We start from the raw sequence: 25176 nt of genomic DNA, 5'->3' as shown, positions 1-25176 counted from the left end.
ACTCTTACTGATACTGTCATGGACAGATGCAACTGCAGCTGGCAGATTGGTAAGTATGAGGTCAAGTATGTTTTTCCCTCTTGTTGGCTCCCTCACCACCTGCCGCAGAGCCAGTCTAGCAGCTATGTCCTTTAGGAGCCGACCAGCTCGATCAGTAGAACTGCTGCTGAGCCACACTTGGTGGTGGACATTGAAATCCCCCACCCAGACTACATTTTGTGCCCTTCCCATCCTCAGTGCTTCCTCCAAGTGTTGTTCAACATGGAGGAATACCGATTTGTCAGCTGAGAGAGGACGGTGTGTGGTAATCAGCTAGAGGTTTCCATGCCCATGTTTAACCTGAAGCCATGACACTGCATCGGTCCATAGTCAATGTTGAGGACTCCTTAAACAGCACCCTCCCGACTGTATACAATTATGCCACCACCTCTGCTGGGTCGGTCTTGCCGGTGGGAGAGGACATATCCAGGGATGGTATGGTGGTGCCTGGGGCATTGTCTGTATGGTGCGATTCTGAGAGTGTCACTATGTCAGGCTGTTGCTTAACTCGTCTGTGAAACAGCTCTCCAAATTTTGGCACTAACCCCCAGATGTTAGTGAGGGGGACTTTGCAGTGTCGACAGGACTGTTTCTGCCGTTGTCTTTTCCTAGGTCTAGATTCGATGCCAGATGAACCGCCTAATTTCATTTCTTTGAGACTTTGTAGCGATCGGTACAACTGAGTGACTTGCTGGGCCATTTCAGAGGGCAATTGAGTGTCAACCACATTGCTGTGGGTCTGGAGTCACATGTGGGCCAGACCAGGTGAGGGTGGCAGATTTCCTTCCCTGAAGGACATTAGTGAACCAGATAGGTTTTTCCGACAATCGGCAATGATTTCATAGTGATCAGTAGATTCGTAATTCCAGACTTTTGCTTTTAAATCATTGAATTCAAATTCTACCATCTGCCGTCGTGGGATTTGAACCCGGGTCCCCAGAACATCAGCTGGGTTTCTGGATAAATAGTCTAGCGATAATACTACTAGGCCATTGCCTATCCTTACCACTACCCATGGCCTGGTTGCCTGCTGAAATCCATTTTCCAAAAAAGTGCACAACTCCTGATATTGAAGATGCCATTCATGGGAAGCACATTAAATCTTGCACTGTAAAAGTTCTAGTCTATTGTGCATTCCAAAAGGCAAAAGATGTTGATAGAAAAATACAATTTGGTGTCAATGGCATCTTTGTTATGCTGAAATCCATCAAGGGGACACGAATTTCAGAACCTTTGTGCTCTATAGACAAAATACTCCCAATTTGTGGCTAGAGTGAAAAAAATCACTTCAGTCTCTAAATACATCTATCAAAGTGTCTGTGATTTCTTCTATCTAAAAGGGGCAAGCCCAATTTCAAAACTTTCTAAGAAATAAAAGTATACAGCAGAATAGGATTTGTACTACATTATTTTTAAGTTGAAACATCCTTCCTTTAATTTGAACTCCGAAACCACATCACAGTGCTTTGTGATCTTACTAGGGTATTGCACAAATGTGCTGTTATCTGCAACAAAGAAAAACCTTTTTTAGTGCTGATTTTAATATTTTGGGTTAAATCAAGTCCCAAATCAACCATAACACACTTCCCCAACCTGCAGACTCCATGATCCTAATGCCCAAGCACCTCCTCACCTCAGTCCCCAAGCTCCTCCTCACTTCTCCTGCCCAACCCTCCCACCCCATCACATCCCCTCTTGCAGCTTACTCCTCCTTCATCCATACCCCTCTCCATTACATTCCTTCATATATCATTCTCCTGCCCCCACTCTATCTTTTGCAACCTCCTCCAAAAAATTCCCCCAATGTTGCCCCCAACTTCAGAACTGACTTATCCAACTACACACAGTTCCTCCAATCACAGGCTGTTTCTGCTGATAGATTTTCTAGTAACTTGCAACTTTTCTCTGAATGCTTGCCCGTGAGAGTGAATTTCCTCCAGAGTTCTGGGGACATTTGCTGGCATGTACTTTAAAAATATTAGCACCAAGTGTTCAAATCCAGAAATCCAATTAGTGAAGTGTTGAACTGGAATCATATCCATTTAGAATTGCAGAATAAAAGCATAGCTATAACCCCAAAAACAGTTTATATGTGTGCCTATTTATAGGGGCTCAAGTAAATTCCATTGTTAATGCTTACCACCTGCATTGATAAATAACAGGTTCTCAATCTTCTTGAATTAAAAGCATTATAGGTAATATACAATTCTTGTCCATGCTTATTATTTTTGTTTAAAGTCTGGCACATGTGGTACAGTCACAGGGCTGTGGAAGCAGTCTGGGTCACCGGGCTCCTGGTGGTAAGGAGAGAGTATGGCCTGCAAGACACAGTATGGAGGATATAAAGAATGGAATGAGGATTATGGATATGGCATGAGAAAGATTTAGCAGATCTAGACTAGACTGATATTTGATCACTTGGACCATGCCAGTTCTATCTACAGATTTCCATTCTCTCCAGTATTTGATTCAAATCAGCAAGATTCTCATTTTCCTCATTCCCATTTATTTATAAAGGTGCACATTGCCTCACAATGATTGAATATTTCCAAATCATATAGTGCAGTAGGTATTCTAAGAATTTGGACCTTTAACAAATGATAATTTTCAAAATAAGTACAGAATTTCTTGTGTAATTGGTAGGCTTAGTATAAGGCTACATTGTCAGAGAAACTGTTTTCTTCTGCACTCTGGAAAAACAAAGTCACTAGAAATGTCAAGGTCTCTTGGTTCAGGCTTCTGTGTTGACATTCTTAAGTCGTTAGGATAGCACCTTACATACTTTTTCATTAATACAGTTGTCTAGTAAGAGCTACCAAACAGCTATAAGCATGAGGTAAAATAAAAAGTAGCTTCTAAAAGCCAGGGAATTACTGACCAGTTGGCCTAATATCAGTGATGGGAAAATCACTGCAGTCTATAATCAAGGATAGGGTAACTGAAATGTTGAAAATATTCGGTAAATCAGGAAGAGCAGCATGAATTCATGACAGATAGATCATGCCTGACAAACCTCATTGAACTTTATGAAGAGGTCACTAAGGTGGTAGACAGGGGAATGTCTATGGATGTTGTTTATATGGACTTCCATTCGCTATTTGAGAAGGCTTTATTGTAGCACATAACTCTTAAGGCATCAAAACTAGCATCTGGTCTAGTCCGAGTGCCCAATCTGTGAACTGACATCAACACAATTGGTCTGTCTCTTCTTTAAATATGAGACCATCTTCGTTATTCAAATTAACCAGAATAATTGTAACACACTCATTAAGATCATTGATTTAAAGTTATACCAGCCCTACTCTGTTTAATTGAACTTTCTACATTTTAAAGCCCCACAAGGCTGACTACATTTCCTAAATTCCGTAGTACCATCACAAAAGGAGGTATCAATGTGCATCATGAAGATGCCTGAAAGCTTTTGTTTATAATACCAATAAAATATCGGCTTTAAATGAATACAATCCATTTTCAGCAAAATCATCATTCAGGCCACAGATACCATTCTCATTCTGCGTCTGTTGTATGTTTTGCATACAACAAAAGTATTTCTGAAACCATCCAAGGTATCACCTTGCTGAAAGACAGCCTTTCTATTGTTAGAAATGTATTCTCTTGAATGTAGCCGAAACAACTATCAAGATCACTTTCTCAGTTTTGGGAGAGTCCAATATAAATTCTAAATCACCCAATCCCTTTTACAAAAAAACCCTAACAACTAGCCTTGTTTTGGCCTTAACTCACATCGAAAGGACTTTTCCAAGTAAATCCATCTAGGTGACAAAGCTGGCTGCTGTTCATCTGACACCTTGAACTCCAAACTCTATAACCATCTAATCCTCTTTCTGTGTTGCCTCTCATTAGTTTATCAGTATCACCAAATTTTCATGATCATGAAGATGTCTGCTCTTAGTTCCATTCAGTGATGTGAAAATGGATGTTAGGTTGAGCTCAAAAGGATAATGTGCAGATGCAATTGGCCAAGAGATAGCTATAACGTGTCAGAAAATTAAAATCTTTGAGTTGATCGTATAATCAGGAAACTCTATAGCTGTACTTGAAAGTGCTATCCTATTTGGAAGCCTTGCCTTAGGAGAGAAAACCTTTAAGGGTATAGAAATTACTAAACTAGGCAGGAAGAGTATTTGATGAGTTGATCTTCCTTAATAAAATCTGCTTTAAGACTTTTGGTGAAAGTACAGAGTTTCATGAACCATGAGGATTAATGACGATCATCCATGTGTCAGTATTATTGTTGAATTTGTTCAGGGAAAAGGCTACAATCCTTCAACATGCTGGACAAAAATGACTCTTGAATTCAGTAGTGCCATTCTCTGTAAGAACCTTTAATAGAAATTGATGTACGGACAAGATTATGTATTCTGTGTGGACTCATTAACATTATTTTAATTAAACTGGAATAATGTTAAAAAATATTTTAATTAAAGTTAGATTTGTATTATAGAATAACTTTTTCCCTATTGTTATTTCTTCATGTAATGTTTTTTTAAAAAATGCGTAAGTACCTGAAATGTACTTATAAGTGGAATTTTCAGTTTTATGTCTGATACTTTCATAGCTTCTAACCTTTCCTTTAAGGCAACCATCCTCTACTGCTCGCCATGAAATCCAGAAATCCAACTAGTAAAAGGTAGAACTGGAGGCAAAGTAAATAAATATTGAAGTGCACAAACAAATTTACATATAATAAATATATACCTCTTAAAACTCAACAACCAATTTTAGTGTATGTCTATTTTTAAAGATTAAGACAAACCTCCTTTTAGCAATATTAACTTTGTCCATTTAACTTTGTATGATTCACAATAGCTGCCTGCTTTGCACTTTTATGACTCACTGAGGTAGCGTGCTGGAAATCCAGAGTTGTCACAAAAGTTATCAAGTTTGAAAAAGAAAAGTGCAAAATCCCCACACTACCTGATTTTCAGAACCTGTCTGACAGAAAGCATAACCAGCTTCCTATTCTTAACAATAATCACTACTTATTACAGTTAATCAGATTTTTACTACAGATTAAACAATTAAACAAAATTAAGTAAACCCTACAAATTACAACACTCAGCCCCTTATAAACTCAAGCCTACACACAGAGATAAACAGAAAACAAAAACGTGTGCGGGGGTGGGGGGGGACTGGAAAAACAGCTCTTGTTCACCGTACCTGTTGGGTTGGTTCTTACTGATCCAAAGATTTCATTTTGACCTTCCTTTTTCCAAATGCTGTTACTGGTTTCCAAGAGATACAAGGTGGCTGTTAACCAATGAAAGTTCTTTGACTTATCCAATTCAAAGTCACAACTTGAATTAACTGCTGAAGGAAAGATAAGCTGGTTTTCTTCAGGTTTAAAGTTACCTGCTGCAGAGAACTGAGGGAGTGATTTTGGCCACTGCAGAGCTGCTGGTTTCTAATCCTGGACTGAACTAGCTTCTTTCAGTCTTGCTCAAAGTCCAAGTTGTTCATCTAAATGACTACCAATCACCTAATTGGCAGGCAGGGAACTTTTGTCATTGGTTTGTGAACTAGGGACAAATGATCAATCAACTTCACCTATAAACAATCCCTCAGTTCAAGTTCATATGTGCATTGCTGGAACCCACAGTCTCGTAAACTAGGTTCACAAAAGGTATCAAAATTCCTTATGTTTAAAACACGTAGCCACCCTTTTAAGTTCCTGCGTTTCAGAACAGTTCATTTTTATTTCAGTCCACAGTTTTAAAAAGCACAAAAATAAAAATACATGGTCTTACACCATGGTAATATTAGCAAACCAAAATACAGGTGACGATGGTATCCACATGCATTTGGATGGAAGGAAATAATACTTTTATTGTCAGCAAGTTTAAAGAAATCCTATTGCATCTGCAAAACAAAAATCAATGAATGAACTTTGTGGAGTGGATGCCTCTTAATAGCCAATACTGGGATTGCTTCAAGGTTCAAATGACATTTACTACTTCTTAACCTCTACTTTCCTCATTTGGTTCCCCAAACAGCTTTCCGCTTAGAAAGATTTGAATTTCCAAATAATGAAGGAATATTTTAAGTCAGTCTTGACTTGTCTCTCAAGCACTTCATTACTCTTTCTCTGTTTCTCATTTCATGTAAGGCTACAATTTGAATTGTTCCCACTCCTTAAGTATTTCCAAATCAACAAAACAGATTTTGATCTACTGCTTTTTTTAAATCCAAAGCATACTCTTGATCCATTCTAGATTTTTTTGAACATTGGATACCCTCAGCATTCTTCTAAACCAACTTGCTTCCCCTATTACATTTTTACTTGTTAACGTTTCTCCTGTTTCAACATTCAAAACGATAAATGAATGGAGATAATCAACACAAACATTTACCTTTAATTTTATCTCCGGTTTCCATGTTTCTTAATAATCAAAAGACAGAAGTATAATCCTTCATTTGATGTCTTTTTAACAACTTCCATTTTACAGAAAGTCTAAAATCCTTACAAGTGTTCTCACCTGTGCAATCATATCCCTTCTAATTCTAATTTGTACTATTTATATTTTCCAAACATGGCGCTTTCTTTATTAATACACGTAAACACCCTTGTTTGTAATCCTGATAACCTTAATCATAATGTTCAAAGTGGTGGTAAATAGCTGGTAATTAGAAAGTGGTCATTAGATTGGCACTGTTTTTAGATGATAATACTGTTTTGCAAGTCACTCAAAATATTTCTAACTAATTTACTCCCAGGAGGCACTAAGCCATTCAGTTCAAACACAAGTGCCCTGTGGGTTTCAATAAGTAGATATTTTGTTGGTAATTCTACTTGATTGAGCAATACTTATTAATTTCTTTGGTTCAGTCCATCTTCAAAGAACTTTGAAGTAGGTTACTGGCTGAAGTTTATGATTCGTGCTTCAAGTTCATTTTTACATGGCAGTGTTATCACATTAAAGTTTATTAACATTCTTCTACATTTTTGGATGATTACAGAGTATGTAATTCCTCAAAGTCTGCTCCTTAACCTGGAGACCATTTACTCACTGCTCAGTAAAAATAAATCTGTCCACTGAACACATTCCAAGCCATAAGCTGATGGAGTCTTTATTTTAACATTTTCTGAACAGAGGTTCAGATGATGACAACTGTTGGATGCCCTGCTTACCCAGATACTGGTCACTCTGGTCCTAACATCAGCTTATGAAAACAGCTGTTAAAATGTTAAGAAGAAAGGAGTTCTCTTAAAAGCAAACTAAGTTAAATGATGATGAAAGGTCATTCGCTTAAAAATGCTTATACCTTAGAATTCTAAACATGTCATGAACGATATGCCAACCCTTATTTTCTTGCCACATTAATGGGTCTTTCCTTTTCTAGGTAACTCAACAATAAGTCTTGAATCAGATGCACTCAACAATTGAAGGCATCCAGCTGGGCAATTCTTATACAATTTAAAAGATTGATTCAGGATCTAGCATATTTCTAACTTTTAGCTTTCATAATAAAACTCAGTCTTTGTAACTTTGGAAAATATTTCAGCAGTTTACTAAAAAATTAGAAGATAAAAACAGTTATTTACATCAGACAATTCTATAAATAAGGAGAAACTCTGTAGTTGTAAATTATGAAAAGGTAGCCCTGCAAGTAAACTTTACTCCTTTCGTATTCACTGGTAATGACAATTTGCCTGAAAGTGTGGTAGAACAGATTCAATAGTAACTTCTAAAAGGGAATTGGACGGATACTTCAAAAGGGAAGTAAACAGTTGGACTATGGGGGAAGGACTGCAACTAATCTGATAGTTCTTTCAAAGAACCGGCACGGGCATAATGGACCAAATGGCTTGCTTCAGTGATCATTCCTCAAAACGGACCCGCAATGTTAACTCTGATTTTTTTTCTTCACAGATGCTGCCAGGCCTGCTGAGCTTTTCCAGCAACTTCTGTTTCTGTTCCTGATTTACAGCTTCGGCAGTTCTTTCGGCTTCCTTCAGTGTTGTATGACTCAATGATATTGATATATTTTCCCAGCATTTTTGGTGAGTGTTTTTTCCTCCCAACATTTTTCAAAAATTGACAAAGTTCCATAGTTTCATATTGGCCATTATTGAAAATTCAATACATGTTCTTTCCATACAATCATTCACATCTATCATTTCCTTTACTTTCAGAACTTTGAGAACTTACAGATCAGTGCTTGACAGTCTTGTGGTTACAATGCCTTTTAAGAACATAAGAAATAGGAGCAGAAGTAGGACATTTAGCACTTGGATCCCACTCTGCTAATCAATTACATCATGGTTAATTTTTGACTTCAACACAATTTTCCTACACTATCTCCATCATCCTTGATGTTTTTAATTTATCAATCTCAGTACTGAACATACTAAACAATGGAGCCTCACAGCCCTATGGAGGGGTGAATTCCAAAGACATCACCCTCATTCCTGCCCAAAATGATTTGTCCCTTATTCTGAGATTGGTTCTAGATACCGCAGGAAGGGGGAAGTATTCATCCTGTACCTGTTGTTCCCATAAGTATTTTGCATGTTTGAAGGAGATCACCTCTCATTTCTACAAACTCCACAGATCATTGGCCCAACAGTCCCCATATTATCTAGAAATCTGTACATCATGTCCCTGCAGATGGAGTCCATTTTTGATCTCCAAGCATTCATATATGTTTAAGAGATGGACAGCACAGAAAGAGACCATTTGGTCCAACTCGTTCATGCCAACCAGATATCCTAAATGAATCTATTCCTACTTGCCAGCAATTGGCCCATATCCCTCTAAACCTTTCCTAATTATACACCCACCCAGATGTCATTTAAATGTTGTAGTTATACCAGCCTCCACCACTTCCTCTGACAGCTCATTCCATATACCCATCAACCTCTGCATGAAGAAGTTGCCCCTTAGATCCCTTTTATATCTTTCCTCTCTCACCTTAAACCTATGCCCTCTAGCTTTGGACTCCCCAGCCCTGAGAAAAAGATCTTGGCTATTTAACCTATCCATGCCCTTCATGATTTATATAAACCTCAATAAGGCCATCCCTCAGACTCCTATGCCCCAGCCTATTCAGCCTCTCCCTATAGCTCAAACTCTCCAATCCCAGCAACATCCTTGTAAATCTTTTCTGCACCCTTTCAAGTTTAACAACATCTTTCCTATAGCTGGGAGACCAGAATTGAATGCAGTATTCCAAAAGCAAGTGATGGCTCCTGAGATCTCAATAGTGCAATTAACGAAGTATAGGTTACATCTAATCTATTTTCAACACTACAGTACCTTGCAAATGATAACCAGGATGTCACCTGCAAAGGAGAGTGTGTCACTCCCACATACCCAGTTTTTTGTTTTACCAGGGCTACAATGTTACTTCCAGGTTTTGATAAACACCCATGTTGGCAAATGTTATAGTCTACATTCCCATTATCTTCCGATTTGAAAGAGACTAGAGATTTGTAGACTATTTTGAACAAAGGTATAATCATTGGGGTGCCTTTTCCAAAAATCACTACGAATTAAATCATAGAGTACCGAAGACATAAGAGTACTTACCTGTATATTAAAGCATTAGTCCATTTAGTAAACTTTATGAAGTAAATAAAATGAACATTTACATAAATTACAAGGTTAAAGATTGACTGATGCAAATATAAAATAATGGTTTTGGGTTTAGTTATATACAATTTGTGGGACCTTGACAGAATTACTAAATTGCATTTAGGCTTGAGCACTTCAACTGATTCATGGAAACAGACAGAAGAAAATTTTGTCATAAGTTTCAATCACATTTAAAAGTTATGAAAGAAACCTATTCAAGAAATTCAGTTGATTTGATCCTTCATGAACGTTAGACTTTTTCAGGCAAGTGACATCAGTTATAGGGCGAAAACTTATCTGAATCACTGATGATCTACAGCATAGTCATGGCAGTGCTTAGAGAGGATATTCTTGAGGGATCGTCCAGTGAGGCTATATGGGTGGAACTGAGAAATAAGAAGGGGATGATCACTTAGATGGGATACGATAGGCCACACAATGGACAGCATGAATATGAGGAGTAATTACAGTAAATCCTCCGTATCCGTGAAATCATAAACAGCAGATTCACCTATCTGTGCCAAAAAATAAGTAACAACAAAAATCAGCATCCGCGGGCAAAAATCGCATATCTGACAGTACAAGAGTATAACAGTTGATCAAGTGGGCCGAGAAATGGCAGATGGAGTTTAATTCAGATAAATTCAAACTGTTGCACTTAGGTACGTCAAACCAGGGCAGGACTTACACAATTAATGGTAATGCCCTGTTGAACAGAGGGAACTAGTGGTGCAGGTACACAGTTCCTTGAAAGTGGCGTCACAGGTGGACAGGGTGGTGACGAAGGCTTTGGCACTCTTGCATTCATTGGTCAGAGCAATAAGTACAGGAGTTGCAATGTTATGTTATGGCTGTACAAGAGATTGATAAGGCCATATTTGCAGTACTGCAAACAATTCTAGTAGCCCGGCTATAGAAAGGATATAATTAAACTGGAAAGTGTGCAAAAAAGATTTACAAGGCTATTACTGAGACTGGAAGGTTTGAGTTATAATCAGAGGGTGGATAGGCTGGGACCTTTTTCCCTGGAGCATAAAAAGCTGAGGGTGACCTTACAGAGGTTTACAAAATTATGAGGGGCACAGATAAGGCGAATAGCCAAGTCTTTTGTCCAGGGTAAGGGAGTCCAAAACTATACAGAGGGTAGTGCATACTCTAAATGAGCTGCCAGAGGAAGTGACAGAGGCAGGTACAATTACAACATTAAAAGACGTTTGGACAAGTACATGGATAGGAAAGATTTAGAGGGATAAGGGCCAAACACAGGCAAATGGGACTAGTTCAGTTTCGGAAACCTGGCTGGCACGGACAGGTTGGGCTGAAGGGCCTGTTTCCGTGTTGTGTGACTCTACGATTCTACACCCAGTAAGCAATATAGCGCAGTTTTTTCTCAATTTATTGTGAGCTACTGAACTATTTCAACATTATTAATGCATCACGTGACTTGAGCTTATATAAGAATTTCAACGCAAGTACTCAGAAGTGCTTCACGATCTGTAAGGACTCAAACACTGACTTCAATTTAAACAGAACCTTTCAAAAATTCAGGACTTTCCAAGGTGCCTTACAGCCAATGACATACATTTAAATGCACTACTGAAATGCAAGTAATGCATTCAAAATAGTGTCATGGATTTTTTTTTTAACACATCTACCTGAAAAGGGCAAAGAAAAAGGAAGATTTGAATTTTAAGATTCTTGGATAATCAATTTTGTTTTCTTACCAATAAAAATTATATTCTATAAAGAATTTTGATAACTGTTGGCATCAGTCACCAAACTACTGAACATTTATCACAATAAAAAGAGCAAAACAGTGTTCAGCAGAACCTAAGCTAAAATCAATACCTTGTAACTCCAACAGGATTTTGTTGTCTGCATAATGATTTTCAGCAAATGCTAATTGGTTTCCTACCTTATATTAAATGAGACAAACAGAAGAATAAAAGATAAAAGTCATACAAGGAAAATGAAACATAACTTGAAGTCTATAGTAGATAATGCAATATTTCAGACAAAGTAAAAGGATTGTCCTAGCACCCTAATTCCCCATTTACAAACATCACTGAAAATAACTACCTAAATCAGTTCAGGTGTTTCAATAGTAGGAGAGTTCTCCTCTGTGCTCAATTATTTATCCCTTAACCAAGAGAGGAAAGTGATGTTATCTAGAATTTGAGTTTGAACTAGAATTTGAGTTTGAACTAGAATTTCTGCATTGCTTAAAATAACTCAACCAGTAAACAAGCACTGGCGATGTATAACAAACACAAAAGGAAAACTTCAGATTCAAAACAACAGCCTTCACTCAACGTAATCTTTAAAGGCATTAACATAGCTCTAGCCTTTAAGATAAATTCCCACAGTTGGGCACAACTTTGAGATGACTGAATAAGACAGGATTTTCTTTTTAAGAAAGCATCAACTTCTAATAGTTGAAACAGTCATCATTTCAAGACACGCACATTCAAATCTCGGATGTTCATAACACTGAGAGAGAAGAAGACATTGAAGAGAAACAGGCAATCATAGATCACCACGCCTATCTCAAATAATTAAAGTAAGCATCACACTGATAGAAAGCCTTTCATGCTCTCAGGATATTCAAAAGTGCTTTACAGCTCAATGGATTTCATTGAAGTATAGTCACTTCTGTCATGCAAACTAGTTTGAGCATACCAAAATAATTGTTATTAACATTGGTTGAGGATTGTATTGATCAGGATAATGGGAAGAATTCCTTTAATGGTCTTCAAAATGGATGTAATGGAATATTCCCTGTCTACCTGAGGAAGAAAGTCAGACCTTGGTTTCAAATCTCATCCAACAAAAAGTTCTCTCAACAATACAGCTTGACCCCCTAACCCACACCTCCTCCCACACCCAGCAACCTCCCAATGCACACATGCACACACACACCCACCCCTAGTTGACTCAGAGGAAAATGTGCTACCAGCAGCAGTGGCAATGGAGATATAAATATAAATGAATGGAATAAAGAAAAAAAGAAAAAGGAAAGAAAAAAGTGTTATGATCCAAGTTGAGGTTATGACTGGAACAGTCAAATTCCTCGCTGAAATAAGACCAGATCAAATTATCTTTTTCCAAAATTTAACCTGATTTCTTTCACTGAAAACATTGTATGCAAATGTTGTCATTTTGGTTTTCTTAAAATAAATAATAAAATAGAACAAAGAAAGTTATTTACATATAATTCAATTTGAAAGATTTCAAAACACACAAAATACTATTCCATCTATTTTCAACACCATTACTTTACAGATAAAGTTCCTTTTTCTGTTACATCTACAGGTTTAACTTAACTGTTTATTTTAATTCCCAGTCTTCGGATATTGATAGCCTCTTCCTTTATAATTCACACAACTGAATTTAAACTTTCTTCGCTTCAAGTAACCGCTTCAGGGTTCTAAGCAATGTTCTTGAGGCTGCACGTGTACATAGCCGCTCCAACGTTTTGCTCACAGTGACCAGCATGCTGACATGGATCACAGCACTTAGTTCTGGTTCTGGAAGTCACTGCTGAGTGCAATTCTCAGACATCCGTGTAGAAGTTTAAAAAAAAAATTAGAAGGATCACTGCTTCTAAACAAACACTCTGGTCTGGAATTTTCAAATTAAAACACATACACTGAGGTAACCTATTTCCTAACTGTTATAAATTAACAGCTTTCTCCAGGAGAAACAGTTCTTATATCTGATCTCAGTCAGGTCTTCTGTGAACACTGGATTACTAATCTTAGGTTAATGTTATGAGGCCTTGGGTTCTACCATGTCACCATTGTCAATTGTTATAAAAACCCATTTGGTTCATGAATGTCCTTTGGGGAAAGAAATCTGCTGTCCTTACCTGGTCTGGGCCAAATGTGGCTCCACATCCACAGCAATGAGGTTGCCGCTTAACTGCAACTGAGAATCAGCAATAAATGCTGGCTGAGCCATAGAAGCCCACATCCCATGAACGAAAGAAAAGTCCATCTGGAGGCAATCTCTACTTATGCAACTACAGCTGCATTGCTATTCATTGCAGCTGCTGAATCCATGTTCAAGTTTTCAACAACTTCACTTCAGAAAGAGAATCTCCAAGCAAGCCTTCTTCAATAGTAGAGACTAACTTAATTTTCATCTTCATACATAACACTTATCCTTATTTTAAAGTTTTGCATTTTAGCTAGTAAATGTCATTTTTTTAAACTTGGGCACCTTTCAGAATTAATTGAAAATTAGTTTATTTTGAAATCTTGTTTAAATCAAAACTGCACTACTGGTTAAAATTCCATTAAAGCAAGGCGACATACAAGTTTAGACAAATCCTTCAGACATGCCTAGTGTGCAGCCATGACACTTTCAAAAGTCTCTTCTGATTTGTTTTGCCAAATGGGTTAGTGCCCTAACAAACAGGTCATGCCTGCATGAATCATAGATCATACAGGATGGAAACAGACCCTTCGGTCAAACTAATCTACACCAACCATGTTCCCAAACTAAACTAGTTCCATTTACTTGCATTTGGTCCATATCCTTCCAATCCTGTCCTAATCATGTACTTATCCAAATGTCTTTTCATTGTATTACTGTACCTGCATCCACCACTAGCTCTGGCAGTTCATTCCACACACAAACTATTCTGCGTAAAAAAGTTGCCCCTCATGTCCTTTTTTAAAATTTTCTCCTCTCACCTTAAAAATATACCCCCTTGTCTAGAACTCCCCCAACCTGGAGAAAAGACATTTGCTATTCAACTTATCTATACCCCTAACAATTTTATAAACCTCATAATGTTACCCCTCAATTCCTTACATTCCAGTGAAATAACTCCCAGCCTATCCAGCCTATTTTTTTATGATTCAAACCCTCAAATCCTGGCAACATCCTTGTAAATCTTTTCTGAACCCACTCCAATTTAATAATATCCTTGTTATTAGCAGGGTGACCAGAACTGCACACAGTCCTTCAGAAGAGGCCTAATCAACATTCTACACAATCTCAACATAACTTCCCAACTCCTATACTCAAAAGTCTGAGCAATGAAGGCAAGTGTGCTAAACACGTTCTTAACTCGCGTCTACCTGTGATGCATGTACCTGAACCTCTAGGTATCTCTTTTCTACAACACTACCCAGGGCCCTACCATTAATTGTATAAGTCCTGCCCCTGTTTGCTTTAGTAAACTGCAATACCTCACTAGTATCCAAATTAAACTCCAACTGCAACTCCTCAGCCTATTGAAGCAATTGATCAATATCTCTGTAATCTTAAAGGGAAGAAGTTTGCTCGGAAATAAATAACCACTGAGCATCAAAATCTCCATCAGGCCAAGATTTATCAAGGACAGGATCTATTGAAAATCCTTCCACTATCATCCTGAGAAGAATTAATACGCATCCCTAAATTGAACATTCAATCTAGGGTTTCATATCGGTTTCAAATCAAAATTTTCATCTGACATCTGTCAACTTAAAAAAACCCCTAAAGACTCTAAACATTAAACATCTGAAGAACATAATATAACCTTCCAAAAATGTCAATAACTCTACAATGGACAAATCTACCTACCCCTTATTATCCCTGGGAAATGAAGCAATAATTTCGGCCAACCATTTTCTCTGACACCTAACAGTCAAGTAACCATATTGAAAAAATAGCCACACGATTCCATGTAGAATGCGGCCTTCTCTGAATCAACCAAGTAAGCAGTCCTCCAAAACACTGACAGACAATTAAAAGCCACCAAGCACTAAAACAGTAAGTTCATTGGTACAGTCTTATAAGTAAAGTCACTATACTTCCAGAGGACCATAGGGCTGCTTTCTCATTGTGCTGGTGGTTTAGCCTGAGTCACCATGCCTCATGGCGAGAGGAAGGCTGAGACAAAGAGATCTCCACAGTAACCTCAGCTGGTGCGGGAATCGAACCAGCCATCCAGCCAACTGACCCTCACGGTCTGATCCAGGTGAAAATCATTGGTATTAACCATCCATATGCCCATTAGAGACTGAACAAGCTATAGTAATCATACCTCGTGTCAATGCATCGCAACTGAAGAACAATCAAAATTTGATTTTAAGTAGCCACTACTTAAACTAACCCACAACTGAAAGGCAGGCCAGGAGAGAAATAACCCTGCACCCACAAGTAATACTTATTTAGAGAATAATTTCCCCAACTGAGTTTCTTGAGAGTTTGTTCATAATTTCTAGTAAAAAGCAGTACCAAAATGTCATCTCCTAAACCGCCAACATTTAAAACTATATTGTGACGTTAAATCATAATTATACCATTATAATTGTTCAATCAAATAAAACTTCATCTTATAATCTTATGGGTCAATAGTAGTGTCCCTACCTCTAGGGCAGAAGTTAAGTGCTCAAGTCCCACCTGAGGATGTGATGGCCATGGAGCTGTATTATATAATACTCAAACAAGTTGATTAACAAAACTCCAGGAAGTTAAAATTTTATACATGGGAAACGTTTGTACGGGGTGTTGCACTTGATCCCCTGCCAAGCCATGCATCAACATCAAGAAGAGTGGGGAGAGGGAGCAAGTGTTCCACTTCTGGCTCCAAGTAGCTGATTATGGCCACTGGTGTGCACATTCCAGGTTCTTGACTAAACAGTCATATAAGACTAAATGCGGGGCCATAGCATCAGCTGATGTGGGGGAAGGGAAGACGCCCCACCAAGTTCAAGAAGACTGGGAACACTAAATGTGCATATGATCATAACTAGTAAGCAGGGCAATGGCAAAAAGACACAGACCAGCGAGGTGCGTGACAGACACAGTACAGTCATATGCATAGTAAAACAAGTGACAAGTCACCCGTGAAGAGTCTGGGATCTCACTGTATAAGCTTCATAGTTAGTCATGACATAGCAGGACAGATTTCCTAACTGGAGTAGCTGTAGCTGCAGCAGGATAGAAATTTTAACACAAGTTGAATCCAATGTACAACATTTCCTTTAGGCTGCGCAGCCGCTCGGAGCTTCCACGCCAATTGGCATGTGAATGCATTGACTTCCAGTTTTAGAGTTCACTACCTCACAGACCTCGGAGGTCCATGCACCAAAAAAAAGTTACGGAGCATCGCTTGTGCATCTTGATGTGTGATCAAAAGAAATTTTGCCACTGGACAATTATTGTACATAAAGTCCCGCCAATACCCCTACTTGTGACTTCAAGTCAACTTTTATTTTGAAAATTCACAAATTACAAGAATTCAACATCATAATAAACCTAGCACAATCAACGGTGTACAAATATAATTGCATAGTGGCAGAAATCAAAAATAAACCACATTAAGTTGGAAATAACACAGGTCAGTTGGGTTTGTAAAATACAACAGATTTCACTGCCTGAGGTCATTGCAAGGCACTTCATAAACAACTGAAGTGTAGTCACTGTTGCAATGGAGGGAAACAAGGCAGCCAATCTGTGGACAGCAAGATCCCATAAGTGAGATCACTGGCCAAATAATTGATATTTCTCATGGCGTTCGTTGACAGATGAATGTTGCCTTGAAACCTGCAAGACTTCCCTGCTCTTCAAGAAGTAGCACGAGATCTTGTACATCCACCTGAGGAAGCAGACAGGGCTTCAGTTTAACATCTCATTTGAAAGACAGGACCTATTCAATACCGCATACTTCTTGGGTATGATTACATTTGCCAGTCTCTGGAATGGATGCCACATTCTTCTGGCTCAACAAAAAAATTGCTACCACTAAGTCGAGTCCTTTTTCTGTCAAGTGTCAGCCAAGTTCTAACTTTTTAAGATGCTTACCCTTCACTGCAATAAAATTAAACATGTTAGACAGTACATAATATCACTGGGATAGCTGTAACATGCAAAGTACACATTAATCTAAAACCTATTTTTTAATCACACTTTATGTTCATTGGGATTAGATGAATGGCCTGTAATATCAACAGCAAATAAAATGCAAGGTCATTCACACCAACCACATGATTTCACTGTTATAGCTGCAACTGCACTACAAGCAAACTATATGCAAATTCAAAATAATGATGACTAGAAGTCATCATTTTTAAAATTAAGTGATTTATTCTACATGTCGAAAACATACTGAACACACATGGTGTGGAGTAAAATGCTGATCTATTTTGTCTAAAATATAGTGAAGCAGGTAAGAGCTTTCATTTATATCGTAACTTCTCACATCTTCAAGATATGCCAAAGCCCTCTACGATCAATGGATTACACTTGAAATGTTACACAGCTAATTTTAGTCCAGCAAGCTTCCACAAACAGTAAATACAAGATGAGGTGGTGAGATATTGGATAAGGACAGAATACTGGCTTGAACACCAAGTTAAGAATTTCAACATTTTGTGTAGAAAAGTTATTTCCTCTGGTATGGGAGTCAGCAATAATGTATAAAAAAGGGTTAGCAGAAAACTATATTATATATTGATGAAGAGAGAAACGTTTGCCAAAGCTTTTCTCCTTCCACTCATCAGGACAAATTTTAGAATACCAAATTTCTAATTATCGCAGGAATTTATACAACAGGAGAAAAGGGTGCTGACTGGTTGGCAACTTGACTCTATTTGACCAAGGTATTACCAAAGAGAAAAGTGGGGACTATAGACTCTCCAAGCTCCTCGACCGTTCAAAAAAGGTGCAAGATTTTAAAATATTCCTTTTGTTTGCAGTCAACAGGTCCCTGCATATGAAGGTTTGTTGTTTCTATGGAGAAAAAATGAACTATGTTACAAAATTGATTGATTTATATTAAATCGTTTTTTAGTGTAGGTATTAGGCCACTCGCTTTGCACTGAAATTCATAACTATGTTGTTCAATTGCGTTGTTTTGTACTGATGGCAGCATCCTGTTATTGGAAACTATACGTAGCCAGTATGCAGAAGGGTGGAATGACTTGCTTAACCTGAGATGCTTGTCCTTTCCAGGGTATTGAAGTATACGGAGCACTTTTCAGGTCCAAACATGACAGCCTTTGGCCCATTCACTAGGCAAAATAGGGAACTAGCTTTTTGTTCACCTCAGTAAGAAATACACAAAAATATATCACATCAAAGTGATCTTGCGGAACACTGCCTATGTGGTCTCCTCTACACTGGGGAAACAAAGCACAGACTTGGCGACCGCTTCGCAGAATACTTACATTCCAATTGCTTGTTACTTCAACACATCGCCTTGTTCTTTGGCCAACATCTCTGTCTCAGGCTGGCTGCAGTGCTCCAGTGAAGTTCAGCGCAAGGTGGAAGAACATCTCATTTCCACTTGGGAACACTGTAACCTTCTGGATTTAATATCGAGTTCAGCAATTTTAGGGCTTCAGCACCTCTTCCCATGCTTTCCCCCCATCTCTGCACCAGGCCTTGTCATCACATGGGCTGCTACCACACACAACCCATTGTCAGCCAGTAACAGTCCCCATTAGCAGCTATTCATGCCCCAAGACTGATTTTTAACTACTATTTTATATGTCCAACTGCTTTTCTCTTTCTAATGCTCTATCTGCACCTATCATTTACTCTACCCCTCCCTACCCCATCTTCTGTTTAAAAGAAAAATGTCCTTTTCCAAGCTGCTATCAGTTCTGAAGATGGGTCACTGGACCTGAAATGTTAACTCTGATTTCTGTCCACAGATGCTACCAGACCCGCTGAGATTTTACAGCAATTTCTGTTTTTGTTTCAGATTTCCAGCATCTGCAGTTTTTTGGGTTTTTCTTGTCTGATGATATCATTGCTTGCTGTTGTAGTGCACAAACCTGCTTGTCTTTCACTCTAGTTTAAAGGAATCAGATGTATTCAGGAACTTACCATTTAAAGAAACTCATGAAACAGATATGCCCTATCAAGTTCCCAAAAAAAGTGCAGGATCTACAAAGCTCAGGCAGCATCTTTATAGATAATGGCCATGCCAATATTTTTGGCATTTAGATTTCATTAAAACTAATAACTAAAGGTTAAGAAAGCCTCACAGAAAGGTTGGGAACAAAGAAAAGTTGTGATTAAGGCATCTATCTTCATCCTTTACTTCTGTATCTTCCCAAACTGAAAAGCTTGTTTATCATTAATTTTCAGTTACTAAGAGCTCATCCCTAAACAAACTACAGCCATGAATTATTGTCCTGTCAAGATTATTCATTTTCCATCACAATATTGACTTTATGGCTGTTGTCAGACTTCATTCACATTTGAGGTAAAAATGAATCTAAAATTCTCATTGTTTTAATTCACAAGTAATAAAGTAATTTCAATTTAATTGCCATCATACCAATTGCTTTGGCGGCAAAATATGCTTCATCTGGTGTCGAAACAGCTTTCCCATTAGGTACAGAGATGCCGGCATTCTTTAGCAATCCAATACTTATGTATTCATGCAAGGAAAGGTTCCTCTGCTGTCGCTGAATGTTTTGTATACCATGGACTGAAAGCAAGCCAGAAGCCATGCCAAACACCTAAAGAATTTAAAAGAAATAAATCTTACAGGTGAATTAAAATCATTCATAACTTCTATTAACTAAAAATTCCAATTGAAGATAAATTATGGGGAGATGGTGGTGTAGTGGACTGGACTAATAATCTAAAAGCCCAGGCAAATGCTCTGGGGACACAGGTTCAAGTGGCATCACGATAGCTGGTGGAATTTAAAATTCAATCAATAATTGTGGAATATAAAAATAGTCTCAGTAATGATGCCCATTAGAATGATTGATTGTCCTGAAAACCTCTGTTTCACAAAGAAGTTCTTTAGGAAAGGAAAAATGTCAGAGACCCACAGCAATGTGCATGATCCTTAAATGCCTTCTGAAAGTATCTAGCAAGCCACTCAAATCAAAGGGAATTATACGGATGGGCAACAAATACTGGCCTTGCCTGCAGCACCCACATCTCATGAAAGAATAAAAACAGCAACATATTAATAACTGGATCAATGTTTCATTAGTGAGGACAGCCTACAGCTCAAAGGACTTTGAAGGTCTTTGCAGCAGTCTCACCTAAGTACTACATACATGTAAAAGATATTTAACAAACTTGTCTGTTGTTCTTTCATGACAAAGCATTTGCAAGTGATTTTCAAGAGCTGCCTCCATAATGCTCCATTCCAGAGTTTAAAAAAAAAGAGAAAAGTCAACCTCCCAATACCACTTTTCACAAGGCTGCAATCGACTCAAAATTAATAGTTGATGGCAACCGAGGGAAATGCTGACCACCTACCATTTTCAACTACTCTAGTAATTTTCTTTTGATGTGCAAATAAATCCTAAACCTTAAATCTTAACCCTGGCTGGCACTGGAATTATATTGAGTTTAATTTAGCAAGAAAAATGACCAAACCATACATTCCAAAGTTTTGTTTTCAAAATTGAACAGTTTATATTTTTTATTGTTACAAAGATGAAATTACAGAGGCTTATTTTAGAGAGCAAAAATAAACCTCTGTAATTTCATCTTTGTAACAATAAAAAATATAAAATGTTAAATCTTGAAGACAAACCTTTGGAATGTATGGTTTGGTCTGGTCATTTTTCTTGCTAAGTTAAATGACAAATTGATATATTATGTACACACCTTTTGAGCAAGAGCAATTTGTTATAAATTTTGAATCTAGAACCTGACATTTTAAAAAATTGCTGGGAAAACTCAGCAGGTCTCGCAGCACCTGTGGACAGTGAAACAGTGTTCATGTTTCAGGGTGATGAAGTTTCACAAAAACTTGAGTTCAGGTGAAAGGTCATCAACCTGAAATATTGGTTTGAATTTTACTCTGGTCATATTTGTGAAAGCCAATGTTTATATCATTACTCCATTTAAACTGAAAACAACCTCAGAAATCCAGATCAATGCAGAAATCCACAATTTGTTGTGTGAATAATTCAGCTTGATTGGTTGCCTACCTGTCCACCGACATCACCACCGCTGCACACCAAATCAACCCTATGACCTGGCACGAGATTTAAAGTGCCATGATAAAATATGATGTGGAGGTACCAGTGGGGAGTCAAGATAAAATAGCAAAACAACCCCACAGAGATCGCAGGATTTTCTCAGTTTCTTTGTTAGAATTCAGCAGCCTTCATTTAGCGCTGAATGTAAAATCCAGGTCATCCACTCCATTTTTCTCCAGAGATGCTGCCAGACTGCTATGTAGTTCCAGCAATTTTAGATTTCATCTTTCCAGCACTCAGTGTTTTGCTCTGACATCTGAAAAAGATTTTTTTTCTGCAAACTTTTCCAGACCTGCTGAGTTTCTCCAGCAATTTGTTTTTGTTTCAGATCTTCAGTGCCCGCAGTTCTTAGGATCTCCATTTGGTCCAACCAGCTTGTGCCACTGTTCATGTTCCACTCAAGCCTCCTCCTATCTTTCCTCATTGAAATCTACCATTGTAATCCTCTGTCCACTTCGTGTTTGTCTGACTTCCCCTTCAAACATTTGTGCTACTCATTTCAATAACTCTATATGGTAGTGGCTGCCATATGGCTGTCACCATCCTATCTGTGAGGTAGTTTCTTATAAATTCATGACAGGATTTCTTGGTGACTATTACATTGTTGGCTTCCATTTATTCTTCACAAGAGAAAACATTTCTCCCGTATTCATTCGTATTAAAATTTCAAGAAGAGACTTGAGTAGGCAAGAAATTCAAAATCTTTAGGCCTAGGCAACAGAAGGAATGGTCAGTAATGGTGCAGTAAAGCAACTGAGGAGATGGGGATGTGAAAGAGATAAGAGTTCAAAGAACAGTTCTCAAGAGTTGTATGACTGGATTTTTTTTATTCAGATGTGGGGATCGCTGGCTGGCCAGCATTTCTTGCCCTTGAGAAGGTGGTGGTGAGCTGCCTGCTTGAACCGCTGCAGTCCTCCTGCTGTGGGTTGACCCACAATGCTATTAGGGAGGGAATTCCAGGATTTTGACCCAGCGACAGTGAAGGAATGGCGACATATTTCCAAGTCAGGATGGTGATTGACTTGGAGGGGAACTTGGAGGTGTTGGTGTTCCCATATATCTGCTCCCCTTGTCCTTCTAGATGGAAGTGATCGTGGGTTTGGAAGGTGCTGTCTGACGATCTTTGGTGAATTTCTGCAGTGCATCTTGTAGATAGTACACACTGCTGCTACTGAGCGTCAGTGGTGCGGGAGAGAATGCTTGTGGATGTGGTGCCAATCAAGCAGACTGCTTTGTCCTGAATGGTGTCAAGCTTCTTGAGTATTGTTGGGGCTGCACTCATCCAGGCAAGTGGTGAGTATTCCATCACACTCCTGACTTGTGGCTTGTAGATGGTGGTCAGGCTTTGAGGAGTCAGGAGGTGAGTTACTCACTGCAATATTCCCAGCTTCTGGCCTGCTCTTGTAGCTACTCTGTTAATGTGGTGAGTCCAGTTGAGTTTCTGGTCAATGGTAATCCCCAGGATGTTGATAGTGGGGGATACAGTGATTGTAACACCATTGAATGTCAAGGGGCGATGGTTAGATTGTCTCTTCTTGGTGATGGTCATAGCCTGGCAATTTTGGCACTAACCCCCACCTGTTAGTGAGGAGGACTTTGCATGGCCGACAGGGCTGTTTCTGCCGTTGTCTTTTCCAGCGCCTAAGTCGATGCCTGGTGATCCGTCCAGTTTCATTTCTTTGCGTCACTGTAGCGATTGGTATATCTGAGCGGCTTGCCACTCAGTCAACCACATTGCTGTGGGTCTGGAGTCATATGTTGGCCAGACCAGGTGAGGGTGGCAGATTTCCTTCCCTGAAGGGCATTAGTGAACCAGATGGGTTTTTCCAACAATCAACAATGATTTCATGGTGATCAGTAGATTCATAATTCCAATTCCACCATCTGCCGTGGTGGGATTTGAACCCAGGTCCCCAAAACGTCAGCCGGATTTCTGGATTAATAGTCTAGCGATAATACCACTAGGCCATCGCCTACCCGATAAGGTTACAAAAATTAAGAGCAGCAAGCCCATTGAGGAATTTTAACACAGATGAAATTATTACATTTTTGCTGAAACAGAAGCCAATTCAGGTCAGCAAACAGTTAAGATTGATCAATAAAGGAATGAGAGTTCGAATACCAGATTTTGCCTAATTTCAAGTTCACAATGGAGTGGAAGTTGGGAGTTGGCATGAGGCAAGCGTACACATCAGGACTTTGAAATCGTAAATAATGTCGTTCCCACTTTGCTTAAACCGACTTGCCTAATTTATTTGAGACAACAAGGTGCAGAGCTGGATGAACACAGCAGGCCAAGCAGAAAATTTTCTGATGAAGGGTCTAGGCCCGAAACGTCAGCCGTTTTGCTCCTATGATGCTGCTTGGCCTGCTGTGTTCATCCAGCTCTGCATCTTGTTGTCTCGGATTCTCCAGCATCTGCAGTCTAATAGGCATCTCTGCCTAATTTATTTTGCAGCAAAGGAGTTAAAAGAATCGCTGTGACAGCACACATCCCGGCTCAGCTAGAGGCACCGACTGCACTTTTCACAAACAGGTCAGGGAAGTCTTTGAGCACTGAAAACCTAAGCAGAAAGGTGAACTTGAGCGCTAACGAGATTGGGTAGCGACTCAAGCGGGAACACGGGGTAGACTAGGTTGCATGTACCATTCAAGAGAAACCCGAGGGTCACGGTGACACTTGGGGCGGGGCCAGCACTGTCACGTGCGCCCCCTTTCAAAGTGACCGCGAGCTCCGTTTGAATCGCCGGCGCCGACCTCCCAAGTTTTGGGCCCAACGGTTGGCAAACTCCCCAGTCAGCACCTCCTCCCCTTTAATTCACCTTCACTTCCCGGGACTCACCGTGTCCCCGCCGCAGGGGCGACAGACCCTAAAGCCACAGCAACAGCCTCGCCGAGCCGCAAACAAGCAGCACCTCAGCGCCGCCATCATCCACTCCTTCTCCGGTATCGGGAATGCGCAGGCGTGGCCCAGGGGACCGCAAATCAACCAATCAGGACCCGAGCCTGGGGGACTCGACGACCGTGACAACTTGTTATGGTGCCCGGTAGGGACAGGTTTGATGCTGGACAGCAGAAATAAAGGCTGAAAATGCTGCAAGTCATCGGCCGGTCTGGCAGGAAAGAGGAATAGACACTTCAGTAATAAGACGTCTCCGTGTACACCCCCAAATTCCCTCCAGGATTGCAAATAAACCCGAAAGAATTGCGGGTGCTGTAAATCAGGAACAAAAACCCAGAAGTTGCTGGAAAAGTTCAGCAAGTGTGGCAGCATCTGTGAAGAAATAAAAATCAGAATTTACCTCTCGGGTCCGCGACCCTTCCTCGGAACAGAAGGGTCACCGGATCACAGATGCTGCCAGACCTACAAGTTGCTGGAAAAGCTCTGCGTGTTTGTAATTCTTGTTGTTTGGCATCCTTAATTAACTTTATTCTAGTCTGTTCAGGGCCACTAAGACTTCCCAACTGAAATAACTCCCCAGAGTTCGCTATCCTATCACCAAGGCACCCTTTATTTACAGGTGGAGAGACCTTATCACTGGTCCATCTGCCTCAGAGGTAGAGAGAACAGGATGTCTGAC

The 25176-nt window shown here is 39.3% G+C and overlaps 1 protein-coding gene across 1 annotated transcript in view; it reads right to left on the bottom strand.

The window, feature by feature from the left end:
* LOC109918944 (succinate--CoA ligase [ADP-forming] subunit beta, mitochondrial-like) overlaps window positions 1–24679 on the bottom strand; it is a 74607-nt gene extending 49928 nt beyond the window's left edge. The window contains exons 1-2 of the mRNA XM_048602534.1: window positions 24438–24679; window positions 19913–20104 (exon numbers count right to left, since the gene is read on the bottom strand). Coding sequence (XP_048458491.1) covers window positions 19913–20104; window positions 24438–24527 — 282 coding nt within the window. The 5' untranslated portion in view covers window positions 24528–24679. The remainder of the gene's footprint in view (window positions 1–19912; window positions 20105–24437) is intronic.
* Between the last annotated feature and the right edge of the window lie 497 nt (window positions 24680–25176).

Source organism: Rhincodon typus, chromosome 11, assembly GCF_021869965.1.
Source record: "Rhincodon typus isolate 14 chromosome 11, sRhiTyp1.1, whole genome shotgun sequence".
Taxonomy (NCBI): domain Eukaryota; kingdom Metazoa; phylum Chordata; class Chondrichthyes; order Orectolobiformes; family Rhincodontidae; genus Rhincodon; species Rhincodon typus.
Note: the sequence above shows the minus strand (reverse complement) of the source record. Positions and strands in the feature narration are given on the sequence as shown.